At 49.3% G+C, this 13,699-nt stretch overlaps 1 protein-coding gene across 1 annotated transcript in view; it reads right to left on the bottom strand.

The window, feature by feature from the left end:
• Positions 1-9,345: 9,345 nt before the first annotated feature.
• The window catches only part of LOC309379803 (uncharacterized protein), a 206,376-nt gene continuing 202,022 nt past the window's right edge, over positions 9,346-13,699 (bottom strand). Inside the window, exon 87 of the mRNA XM_081929256.1 lies at positions 9,346-9,502. Coding sequence (XP_081785382.1) covers positions 9,495-9,502 — 8 coding nt within the window. The 3' untranslated portion in view covers positions 9,346-9,494. The remainder of the gene's footprint in view (positions 9,503-13,699) is intronic.

Below are 13,699 nucleotides of genomic sequence, written 5' to 3'. Positions count from 1 at the left end.
GCAGGGGAGAGCAATAACAACCTCTAGGCGTACGGTCAAAGCCCCCCCTCAAAGCAACCTCATTAATGGGGAACCCTGGTATCGCTGCCGCAAAGAGGAGGGGGGCGTGGGTCACCGCTATACGCCCCCCCCATTTAGGGGAGATAGACTAAAGGATTCTGCCCAAGGCCTGATACCGCCAAAGTTGTGACGTTTTGCTATGGGAAAGGCAAACCTGCCAATGCAGGGGAATTCCTTTCCGGCCCTTTAGCAGCGACCTTGATGTAGCAGTGCCCGCGTACCTGTGGAGAAAAGGTTAACCTGCCAAAGAAGTCTGAACTGAGGGTGGGACACGCGGGTGGCGCTGTGGGTTAAACCACCGAGCCTAGGACTTGCCGATCAGAAGGTCGGCAGTTCGATTCCCCCTGACGGGATGAGCTCTTGTTGCTCGGTCCCTGCTCCTGCCAAGCTAGCAGTTCGAAAGTACGTCAGTGCAAGTAGATAAATAGGTACCGCTCCAGCGGGAAGGTAAATGGCATTTCCGTGCGCTGCTCTGGTTCGCCAGAAGTGGCTTAGTCATGCTGGCCACATGACCCGGAAGCTGTACGCCAGCTCCCTCGGCCAATAAAGCGAGATGAGCGCCGCAACCCCAGAGTCGGTCACGACTGGACCTAATGGTCAGGGGTCCCTTTACCTTTACCTTAGGGTGGGAGAAGCTCTGGAGCCAACTGACGATTCCCAGGTAAGATCCTCCCTCTGTTGTGTGGGCAGGTAGTCCCTCCCCCTACCTGGCCTGGTCACCTTGGCAACGCCTCCCCAGGTGGGATTGGGCATCTGGCTGAGGTAGGCGGAGACCTCCAGGTATCCCACCTGGGGGGAGGCGAAACCAAGCCTGTGGTTAAGGGGCCGCATGGGGTCCAGGAGGCTGTGCATGACCACGCAAAGGGCGCCCCCTGTTTAATGTGAAGAGCGGTCATTTCCTGTCTAGCTAACATTTGTCTGGCACGTGGACCATGTGGCCTGGTCCATTAGGGTAAAGGAGCACACCCCCTCTACTCTCTGCTTGGCTCAGCCATCCCAGACCTTGTTGCTGGCATCTGTCTGTTTTGAGAGGCAATGGAGTGCGCCTCCAAGGGTGAAGTCAAACTGCTGCGTTATCAACATCCAAGTGGCTTCGCTGGGGCGCAAGCCTGTGCAGTGTGTCTGGAGGTCTTGGACTTCTCCATCACAGAGCTATAGCACTTCTCTCTGGGAAGTGAAAGGGACGTGGGTGGCGCTGTGGGTTAAACCACAGAGCCTAGGACTTGCCGATCAGAAGGTCGGCAGTTCGAATCCCCGTGACGGGGTGAACTCCCGTTGCTCGGTCCCTGCTCCTGCCAACCTAGCAGTTCAAAAGCACGTCCAAGTGCAAGTAGATAAATAGGTACCGCTCCGGCGGGAAGGTAAACGGCGTTTCCGTGCGCTGCTCTGGTTCGCCAGAAACGGCTTAGTCATGCTGGCCACATGACCCGGAAGCTGTACGCCGGCTCCCTCGGCCATTAAAGCAAGATGAGTGCCGCAACCCCAGAGTCAGCCACGACTGGACCTAATGGTCAGGGGTCCCTTTACCTTTACCTTACTGGGAAGTGAACAGGGTGATAATGAGACTTGCAGCTACTTTAAAAATAATAATAAAAAAAAAATGGGCAGCGTAAGCACACTAGAAAAAATGAAGCATGAAGGACATCACTTAAAGTTTTCTGCTTTCAATAAAAAACCAGAGGCATTTCTCTTAGGTTTAATTGGAGAGGAAATACGTAAAAGAGATGTAAACATGTTTATGTATGCCACAACGGCTGCAAGGACACTTCTGGCTCAGAAATGGAAGCACCGGGAACTCCCAACACTGGAAGACGGGCAGGTTAAGATGGTCGAGTGATGGGGAAGATCTGGAATCAGTGCGACGAACTGTTTCAAAAGGACTGGAGCAAATTTATATCTTACATGAAAGAAAATTGTAAACACCTGAAAACATTTGTAGGTTTGAACTGAATGTTTTGCAATGTAAATATAAGGAACTGATTTACCGATAATAAGGTGAAATATTATAATATGATAAAAGGTAAATGAGTGATTATAGAAAAGTGAAGAATATGGAAAGGTATGTGGAAGTCAGAAAGAGAGAGGGAAGGAGTTCAATGCTCTTATAGAGTAATGTATTAAGTTATAGAATTATGTAACAAAATGTGATTATGATAAAAGTGGAAAATTTAATAAAAAATATTTTTAAAAAATAAAATAAAGTTTCCCGCTAGAACAGGCCCTCTGTATAGACTGTGGGCTGGAGAATGACCTTCACCAGTCGCTTCTGACACATATATAACGAGAGAAAGTTCCACAGATCCACTTCCGAGCTAGGGAGGAGGTGGGGTTTGCGGGCTTCACGCCCGTCCCCACACTCGCAGGGGCTGGCTCCAGCCCCATGCGATAGCAGGGAATCCTCAGCCACATCATACCCTGTGCCAGCCAATCGGCGGGCGCGGGGGGCGTGGCCTCGCCTTCTTAGGTCTGGCGTGGCCAAGGACCTCCCTCTTTCCTGCGCCGCAGCTGACCCGGTTTTCCCTACCCACCCACCCGTTAGGCTAGGTTCTCTGACGTTTCTATGAACCTCGGTCCGTCAAGGAGACTGGTAGGAATTTTTCCAACTGGCAGATTGGCTCCAGCCATTTGGTTTTCGCCTACCTCGTAGCAAACCGTCACAACTCCTCGGTATTGGCGGTTAGGCATTGGTGAGGGTACAGTCTATTGTTATGCAGATGAAGGGGGAGAGGGAGAGCCATCACCTTCTCCCAAATAAAGAGTAGTCTGGTAAAGGATTCCGGGGGGCATGGCCTTGTCCTAAGCCTGTGGAGGTGTGGGCCCACGGCACGTCCCCACGCGAGGTCCTAGTTGACGTGCCTCGGCAGCACTCCTCCCGCTGGTGGTTAACCCTCACCGGCCAGGCCGGTTAGTTGTAGGACCAATGCCTAAGCCAATACCGCTCAATTCCTGTAATCAATAAAGTTGTGGCCTAATTTGACCCATTAACTCGAATTCTTGTGTCCTGTGACTTTATTTCTATGGGGGGAGGCGGGAACTTGCCACGCAAGCTCCGAGTTGCATTCTGGTTTAGCACACGCACACAAACAAACACACACACACACGTCAGTTGTACCGTGCATTTTTTTATTATTATAAAAAAAAGCCAATATGATTTTCAGCCAGGCTTTTCCAAGCAGCGAATGTGTCAGGACAGGAGATGGAAACGACCTTTCATAACGCTCCATTTTCAGACGACGGCACCTGCAATATTAGGGGGCCATTACCAGAAAATTACTTATGAGGCGCAAGCGCCCATCTCTATAGCAGGGGGCAGCTGGAGTCATTTTGCCCACACCTTCTGTTATTCTTCCTGTGAGCATCAGAGGCTGGTGCGCAAACAGATGATGCTTACCTTCAGGCCCAACATATTAATGCACTGCAAGGGGGTTGGGGTCAGACTAGATGACCCTTGGTGCCCCTTCCAACTCCACAATTCTATGACTGGCTTTCTGAAGGTGTTCCCTTCCTGTCTAATGCTTCCTGCGTAACATATAGACCAACCTGTGCATTAAGATCTATGTAGGGGTTGAAGGGGTTGGGAGGCCCCACTGAAATTTGTTACGTGGGGGCCCAAAGCAGGGCCTCATTGGTTGTGGCTCCATGACATTGGAACTCCCTCCCTTTTGAGATATGGCTGATATTGGCTCCAGTGTGTTTTTAAGGCCACCTGAAGACACACATTTTCACTGATGTATGGATTTGCGACATATTCAATGACAAACCTAGACAGCATCTTAAAAAGCAGAGACATCACCTTGCCAACAAAGGTCCGTATAGTTAAAGCTATGGTTTTCCCAGTAATAGTCCGTATAGTTAAAGCTATGGTTTTCCTAGTAGTGATGTATGGAAGTGAGAGCTGGACCATAAAGAAGGCTGTTCGCCGAATAATGGATGCTTTTGAATTCTGGTGCTGGAGGAGACTCTGGAGAGTCCCATGGACTGCAAGAAGATCAAACCTCTCCATTCTGAAGGAAATCAGCCCTGAGTGCTCACTGGAAGGACAGATCCTGAAGCTGAGGCTCCAATACTTTGGCCACCTCATGAGAAGAGAAGACTCCCTGGAAAAGACCCTGATGTTGGGGAAGATGGAGGGCACAAGGAGAAGGGCACGACAGAGGACGAGATGGTTGGACAGTGTTCTTGAAGCTACCAGCATGAGTTTGACCAAACTGCGGGAGGCAGTGGAAGACAGGAGTGCCTGGCGTGCTCTGGTCCAGGGGGTCACGAAGAGTCGGACACGACTAAACGACTAAACAACAACAACAGCCGTTTCTTTCTTCTTGGGCTAGTTTTCTGGCTTTTAGGGTAAATTTGTTGTCGCTGTTGTTACTATTATTATTAACCTTAATATGAACGTTATTAAGGTCAGGCACCAGGTCCATTGTCAGACCAATTCTGTATTACAAAAATGTCTGCAGACATGACATGGAGGCTAGCAATACTGATTCCCTTGCAGACAACCACAGTGCCTGGAGACAGACAATCAGGTCGTGCATCCCTAACAGTGACCAGAGGAGGAAGATCCACTGGGAGGAGCGCAGAGAGAAGAAATGCCCTGGTGCATCTGCAGCAGCACAACCGGACGTCTTCATTTGCCGCAGCTGCAACAAAACATGTCTCTCCTGTACTGGTTTCTACTGCCACAACAGGTGCTGTAACTCCCCAATGCTTTGGCTTCACCCCCAAAGGCGCATTTCCTCCATTCTCTCTTGAGATAATTATAACAACAACAATACAGTGGTGCCTCACAAGACCAAAAGAATCCGTTCCGTGATTCTCTTCGTCTAGCGGTTTTTTTGTCTTGCGAAGCAAGCCCATTGACAGCTTAGCGGATTAGCGCTATTAGCGGTCTAGCGGCTTTCAGCGATCAGCTGTTAAGCGGCTTAGCGGCTTAGGAAAAGGGCGAAAAAAGCGAAAAAACCCGCGGGGGGACGCAAGATTTTTTCGTCTTGCGAAGCAACCACATAGGGAAATTCGTTTTGCGAAGCGCCTCCAAAAGGGAAAACCCTTTCGTCTAGCGGGTTTTCAGTCTTGCGAGGCGTTCGTCTTGCGGGGCACCACTGTATTGTATAATTTTATTGGAAGGAGGGAGAGAGAAAGAAAGAAGGACTGGACTTGTCCAAGCATCTCATGGCAGCGGATATTTCTTGGTCACCCTGACAAGAGAAAACGAATTGCTTGTCTATGAGTCTCGGACAGCCTGACGTGGTAATTTGATAACGAGAGAGTCGGCATAGTGGCAGGCAAGGCTGAGAGGGCAGCATGATGGCGCGAGAGCCGTACAAGTGGGTGACGGTTTCTTCGCTGTGGTGAGATGTTAGAGCAGCTCGTGTCTCCATCTGCAGTGGCAAGCCAACCTCCTCATTGACGGATCACAGCAGACTTATTATTATTTAATAAGAATAAGAATAATTTATTATTTATACCCCACCCATCTGGCTGGGTTTCCCCAGCCACTCTGGGCGGCTTCCAACAAAGCATTAAAATACAGCGGTCTGTTAAACATTAAAAGCTTCCCTAAACAGAGCTGCCTTCAGATGTCATCTAAAAGTCTGGTAGTTGTTCTTCTCTTTGACATCTGGTGGGAGGGTGTTCCACAGGGCGGGTGCCACCACCGAGAAGGCCCTCTGCCTGGTTCCCTGCAACTTGGCTTCTCGCAGGGAGGGAACTGCCAGAAGGCCCTCGGAGCTGGACCACCGTGTCCGGGCAGAATGATGGGGGTGGAGACGCTCCTTCAGGTATACTGGACCGAGGCCGTTTAAATTTGTATACCAGCCTATGTCTACAAATTCCCTTCCAATTCTACAATTCCATGATTATATGAACTGTTGTGCCTTATAGCGGGTCAGATTGCACAGCCACTCTCCTGAGACACAGCGGTAAATGGAGATAGAGATCAACACCCCGAGAAGTCTCCCCCTCCATAGCAATGTTGCCACGACAGAGGGAGACTGGTGGAATTGGACCTTCCTTCAGCAAGGCCTTTGTCAGATCTCTGAAGAGGCAGTGTCCATTGCGGTGTCCGCGGAATGAAAACCGTCTCCGCCGAACACCTCCTGCCCTCTGCATTGTGATCCTTGAGAGCCCTACCAAGCAATTGAATCAACCTGAAAAAACTCAATTACGGTGGCCTGACATTTCCAGGGAAACACAGTAAATGGAGGAACCAGCAGACGCATTGCCGTAATGCTCTGGCCGTTGAGATAGCAAATCAATTCTATAAACGTTTCATATTCGATATATTTCTCGTGGATCAGGGTGCCAGCTAGAACCTCGGGGATCTGCGTGCATTTAATAGATCAGGTGTCAGGCGCGATCCAAGAACAGGTAATTACGCAGGAGGAAATGGTCAGTTGGTGCGTGTGGTGAGCTTGCATGCCTGTTTAGACGTGTTCTCCACGCCCATCTTCTGCACAGACCTGGGTGCTTATAACCTCTATGTGGGGTGACCTTTGAGGTTGGTCCTGAGCATAGCTGTCAACTTACAGATTTGAAAATAAAGGACCAGCAGCCTCGAAAATAAGGGATCAGCAGCCAAAATAAGGGAGTTTCAGAGCACAGGTATGTTCAACTTCTGAGCCCCTCTGAGCCAAAGTCAGAAAGCCCAGCCAGCAGCCAAACGAAGCCTCAAGCGGTGGTTCCCACAGCACAGCAACCTGGCAAAGGGGATGCAGCAAGGAAAACCACCGTCACCTCTCCACTGGGAAGCGCTGAGCAAAGGCGAGTCCCCAGGCAACGCGGCCGATTTGATTGGCACAAGGCATGCAAACTCCACCCCCCAGTCGTTCTTAGACTCCTTATTGGGTGAGCAACATAGCCAAGCAACACAGTTGGAGCCTGCCTCCTCCTGGCTGGGAGGGAGGGAGGGAGAGGAGCTGCTTCCTTTGAAACCCGGGAAATTTAAGGGACATCATCAATAAGGGACAGCAGCGGGACACGGCGCTGGGATAAGGGACTTTCCCGCCAAATAAGGGACAGTTGCCAGCTATGGCTCCTGAGCCTGCCAATGGTGCAGAACGTGGCATCTAGGTTGTTTGTGGGAGCAAATGACTGCCAGCATATATCCTGCCAGCGGGGTTTGCTCTGTTGGCTAACAGGCCAAATTCAAGGTGTTGGCATTAAGATACAAGACCCTATGAAGCTCTGACCCAGGTTACCTGAGAGACAGTCTTATCCCTTATATACCTGTTATGGAAATTACAGGCGGGGTGGCACATCTTTAAAGTTGTTAAATGTTACAAATATTATGCCTGAATGTATCCTTTCAACTTGACCGCTCAGGGAAGCTTTAAAATATAAAATCAACTCATTTGCCAGTTTCCTCCATTCCAAAGCTATTTTCCCCTTAAAAAAGGACTCCAGGAAGTGCCCAGAGGTGACAATTGCTGAGCTGGTTGTTGGCCAAGGAAAGCCTAATCCCATCACCAGACTTGCCAAGGGGTCAGACATGCAAAGGAAGTTCTATTGTACTTTGGGCGATGGGACTTCAGAGGTGTTTGACTATGCTAATCTTATACCCGGGTCTTGGCCTGAAATGTCTGCTTACGCTAATCTTGTACCAAGGACTTGCCTGGACATGTTTGGCAAGGCTACACTAGTGTAACCCCTGTCTACCCCTCCCCATTTTGTGACATGTCAGTGATGTAACAATGATGCTGTACAAACTGTATTCTGGGATATGGTGGGAAAGTTTTAAAAGTCTTTGTCACCCCATCCTCAGGGTTCAAAATTCCTCTTTGAACCTGTTGCGCAATAAAATTTGGTCTACAGTGATTTGCTCCGGTTGGCGGCTGGACTCCTTCCTTTATTCCGCAGGGACCCGAGGGCTCTGCCCGGCAAGCTGGGTGACTGAGCAGCCTCACACCTAGATTTTTCCGTAACATACCCATTCTGCAGGAAAGCTTCTTTTACAACTTCTAAAAATATCAGAAGTCTACCCCGCAGGAACTCGGGGCAGGGGAGTGTGTGGTGTGCTCAGGTCTTGTTGGGACATCTGATCGGCCACTGTGGAATCTTCTTTCTTGGAGTTTGGATCCATTGCTCCGTGTCCGCTTCTCTGGAGCAACAGAAAACAACCTTTCTCCCTCCTCTATGTGACATCCTTTTATATATTTGAACATGGCTATCATATCACCCCTTCACCTCCTCTTCTCCAGGCTAAACATGCCCAGCTCCCTTAGCCGTTCCTCATAAGGCATCGTTTCCAGGCCTTTGACCATTTTGGTTGCCCTCCTTTGGACACGTTCCAGTTTGTCAGTGTCCTTCTTGAACTGTGGTGCCCAGAACTGGACACAGTACTCCAGGTGAGGTCTGACCAGAGCAGAATACAGTGGCACTATTACTTCCCTTGATCTAGATGCTATACTCCTATTGATGCAGCCCAGAATTGCATTGGCTTTTTTAGCTGCCGCATCACGCTGTTGGCTCATGTCAAGTTTGTGGTCAACCAAGACTCCTAGATCCTTTTCACATGTACTGGTCTCAAACCAGGTGTCTTAGACTGGAATTTTATGGTCTTAGACATATGTTAAATGTTCATAAGTGTACCAACCAAGCACATACATAGATCAGCACAGGAAGACTGACCTGGAACCATATTGATTCCCAAACTGTCCCAAACTGACCAAATGTTTTCTCTGCAAGGTCAAAGGAAAACGGAAAAGCCTCCCCATTGTCTTTTCCTTCACAAATCCTGTCTTAAGGGTATGTCTGTGTTTGAATAGGGTGTGAGCCTTTGACCTGGCCCAGGAACTAAGTATTTATCATTACAAAAGACTGGCCAGGCTACCCAGGCAATCCAATCAAGTAACCTGCCAGACAGGAGATAAACAACAACAGGAGAAAAACAATATTCAAATTTCTGTTTTAAGACCGCCTTTTCTATGATATAGGTGTGATGTATCTGAGGGGTGGTCTTAGGTTACATCCCTTCTGTGATGGATGTATGATGTTTCTGGGGGTGGTCTTGAGCTACAGTGTGGCAATTTCAAAAGTCTTTATAAGGCCTTGCGTGCCATTTTTCTGGGTTCCTCCTCCCTCCTGCGGATGAGGGGAGCACCCTGTTGCAACAGATCAATAAAGATCAAGCTTACTAGCTGCTTTGCTTCTCAATATTCTCTGTTATTCTCTCCTACCAATAGGGAACCTATGTAAGGACTCTATATGGGCTCTTGGATACCCCATAAGGGAAAAGGGCAATTTTTGTTTACAACAACGTTACCATCTTCCAAGCAAAGAAATGGAAACTCCTTTGCCAATGGATTTATTTCTCCCCCAAGTGGTTTCTCCCTTGTTCACAGAACAGGTAAGTGGCATAAAAACAAAATCCGGCCTTTGTCCAACTATCCCAAATGTACAGTCCTGGTTGGTGCTGCTTCTTCGTTCCCATCAACCGGTCATCGTCCTGTGGCAGATTTCCAGAAGGGAAGGGAAACAAAAGAAAACAAGAGCATATCTTGAACATATCTTGAACATCTTTATGGAATAACTCAGTCCCCACCTACAGTGATATCTGCAATGCATTCGGGACTGACAATATAATTTTAGAGGTGCTAAAGGATGCGGGTGGCGCTTGCGGGATGTAAAAACGTATTGCAGCCAAATACAACATTCCTACAATGCACATGGTGGGGAACGCTTTGTATCACTCAGGAGAAAACTTGCTAGTTCCTCCTGGGACAGACTTCCTTTGCATGTGACTTAATGTGGGTGTGGCCTGTTTTTGGACAGAGGAGCACACGGCCTCCGTGTTCTGCTCTTCTTGTATAGTGGTGCCTCGGCTTACATACGCTTCAGGTTACATACGTTTCAGGTTACAGGCTGCGCTGACCCAGAAATAGTGCTTCAGGTTAAGAACTTTGTTTCAGGATGAGAACAGAAATCGTGCTCCGGTGGCATGGCGGCAGCAGGAGGCCCCATTAGCTAAAGTGGTGCTTCAGGTTAAGAACAGTTTCAGGTTAAGAACGGACCTCCGGAACGAATTAAGTACTTAACCCGAGGTACCACTGTACTTCATTTTGCGTTCCTAAGAGTTAGGAGAAGTGATTGCTGAGTCACAGTCATTTGAGAATATTTCCCTTACGGATAGTTCAGATAGTTTATATGTTGTTCTGTAAATTAAGTCTGCCTTCAGGGATCTTATTGTGAACTGGATGGTTGTAAGTAAACTAGTTTTATGTTAACTTTAATCAGATGGTCGTGTCTATTCTTTTAGGAGGGATATAAAAAGGGAAAACAGGAATCCTAAATAGTGAGGCTCAGATGAGCCTGCAACTAGCTAACCGCTGCGTAATTTAAAAGGGGGATTGTTTAACAACTCTGCTAAGTTATAGAACTTGCTGGCGCAAGTTAGGATGGATATCTTAAAATAATATATCCTCCTTGCCTCCCTAAACATCCCCACAGTGCTGTGGTCTAAACCACTGAGCCTCTTGGACCTGCCGATCAGAAGGTTGGGGGTTCGAATCTCCACGACGGGGTGAGCTCCCATTGCTCTGTCCCAGCTCCTGCCTACCTAGCAGTTTGAAAGCACACCAGCGCAAGTAGATAAATAGGTACCGCTGTGGCGGGAAGGTAAACAGCATTTCTGTTTCCATCATGGTGTTCTGTTGCACCAGAAGCAGTTTAGTCCTGCTGGCCACACGACTTGGAAAGCTGTCTGTGGACAAACACCGGCTCCCTCAGCCTGAAAGCGAGATGAGTGTTGCAACCCCATAGTCACCTTTGACTGGACTTAACCGTCCGGGGGTCCTTGACCTACACCTGAGGATTCCTGGTCCAGGACCATAACATCAGGTTGCAACACCAGGCTGGTCCCCAAGCCACTTGCCATGGTGCCTCATTTTACAGTCCTGATCGGCAAGCCCAAGAGGCTCGGTGGTTTAGACCACAGCGCCATCTGCGTCCCTCTAAAGAGAAGGGCCTGTGGCTCAGTGCTTGGGCTTCTGCCTTTGTTGCAGCAGGTCCCAGGTAGGGCTAGGAAAAGACTCCCTGCCTTACCCAGGAATTACAGGCAGCAAAGGAAACTGGATAGATTTGTGTGAGGGACCAAGGGGGTCCAGGCTGCCCAAAGATGGTAGTGTTGGAGAAGCAAATGTCACTGGCAGAAGTAACATTGGAAATTGGGACTCAGTAGAAGAAGGGAGGTGTGTGGGACGTGGGTGGCACTGTGGTCTAAACCACTGAGCCTAGGGCTTGCCAATCGGAAGGTCGGCGGTTCGAATCTCCGTGACGGGGTGAGCTCCCGTTGCTCTGTCCCAGCTCCTGCCTACCTAGCAGTTTGAAAGCACACCAGCGCAAGTAGATAAATAGGTACCACTCTGGCGGGAAGGTAAACAGTGTTTCCGTGTGCTCTGGCACTTGTCACTGTCCTCCGTGCGCCAGTAGTGGTTTAGTCCTGCTGGCCACATGACTTGGAAAGCTGTCTGTGGACAAATGCTGGCTCCCTTAGCCTGAAAGCGAGATGAGCGCTGCAACCCCATAGTCACCTTTGCCTGGATTTAACCATCCAGGGGTCCTTTACCTTTAGGGGTGCTGCACACAGAGGGTGTCTTGTGTGACATGTAATTGACATGATGGTAGTGCACAGGGGGTGGGTTTCTACTGGACCACCCACACATTATTCTGCATTATTATATTTTCTGCAATGCTTCCCAGTGTTACTGCATCATTGCCATCTGGGCAGGTGGTACGGTGAGACAAGAACCGTACCTTGGAATGTGTGCAGCATGAAAAGCTACAGGATCCCAGCAGGGATGCATAGCTGGAAACGAACCACTAGGGCGTGTTGAACTCTTCAACTTTCAAACTCCAAAAATGAAGGGTGCTCAGAAGTTGTAACTTGGGAAATTCAATGGCCAGGGCTGAAAGGAGCTGGAATCCAATGATACTAGGAAAACTGCAGGTTTCCTGTTTTTGGATTAGGCCATGTGTAGGCAAACTAAGGCCCAAGGGGCTGGATCCGGCCCAATCGCCTTCTAAATCCGGTCTGCAGACAGTCTGGGAATCAGCGTGTTTTTACTTGAGTAGAATGTGTGCTTTTATTTAAAATGCATTTCTGGGTTATTTGTGGGGCATAGGAATGCATTCTCTTTTTTTTCAAAATATAGTGAGGCCCCCCACAAGGTCTGAGGGACAGTGGACCGGCCCCCTGCTGAATAAATTTGCTGACCCCATGGATTAGGCAGACCCACAATCTGCTCTCGGGGGGGGGGGTCTCTTCTTCTTTTGTATTGGGGTCACAACATTTAGGAGGCAGCTCCTAATCGATCATGAAGTGGTTTCCCCACAAGTGTTGCCCCTTCACCAAATTTTGCCCAGAGTGAAAAAAAAAGGATTTGGAGCAATATACAGTGGTGCCTCGGGTTAAGAATTTAATTCGTTCTGGAGGTCCGTTCTTAACCTGAAACTGTTCTTAACCAGAAGCACCACTTTAGCTAATGGGGCCTCCTGCTGCTGCCGTGCCACCGCCGCACAATTTCTGTTCTCATCCTGAAGCAAAGTTCTTAACCCGAGGTACTATTTCTGGGTTAGCAGAGTCTGTAACCTGAAGTGTATGTAACCTGAAGCGTATGTAACCTGAGGTACCACTGTATATGCACACGGGACGCGGGTGGCGCTGTGGGTTAAGGTCGGTGGTTCGAATCCCCACAACGGGGTGAGTTCCTGTGGCCGGTTCCTGCTCCTGCCAACCTAGCAGTTCGAAAGCACGTCAAAGTGCAAGTAGATAAATAGGTACCGCTCCAGCGGGAAGGTAAACAGTGTTTCCATGCTCTGCTCTGGTTCGCCAGAAGCGGCTCAGTCATGCTGGCCACATGACCTGGAAGTTGTACGCTGGCTCCCTCGGCCAATAAAGCGAGATGAGCGCCGCAACCCCAGAGTCGGCCACGACTGGACCTAATGGGGTCCCTTTACCTTTACCTATTTATATGAACACTTTAACGAGATCCACGAGGTTTCTCGGTGAGGGAGGGGAGCGTGCAACTGCGTGCTGCAAAAGTTCCCAGCTGCTCAGAACTTTTGCTCAACTCCCCTTTCTCTTGCACGTTATTCTCCTCTTGCTTGCGTTGAGGGCGTGGGTGGGGAGGGAGGAAACTGACTGTGGAGAGCGTCAATCTGGCATCTGCGTAGCTGGTGCAGCAGCTCAGCTGGAAAGAGGAGGGTTAGCTCATCAGAACAGTAGCTAAAAAGGTTTTAGGATCGGCCAGCAACGGACAGCTTCGTTGCCAGCTGAATCCAATTTTTGCATAGGTGTTTTTACGCACAGCCACATACTGGCTTGCAAGGAACGGGGGGGGGGGGAGTGGAGGCGGGAGAAAATATGGCACCTGCATCAGTCCTTAATCTGAAATATTTTCCAGGAGGCATTGGCAGCCTGGCAGGGCTCTGAAGAACAATCTTTGGGGCTGGGACACAGGCAGCTGTTTCACACTGAGTCAGAACATGGTCAGGGTTATTGTCTACCCTGACTGGCAGCAGATCTCGGGGAATTCAGGAAGGGCTTATCTCCCAGTCCTACCGGGAGATACGGGGGATCAGACGTGGGGCACGCAAGGAGCTACAGCCCCCCCCAAAAGAACAAAGGAAGCTGCCTTAGGCTGAG

Source organism: Podarcis melisellensis (genome assembly GCF_964234715.1).
Source record: "Podarcis melisellensis genome assembly, chromosome: 10".
Lineage (NCBI taxonomy): Eukaryota > Metazoa > Chordata > Lepidosauria > Squamata > Lacertidae > Podarcis > Podarcis melisellensis.
The sequence above is the reverse complement of the archived record's forward strand: the minus strand, read 5'-3'. Positions and strand labels throughout refer to the sequence as shown.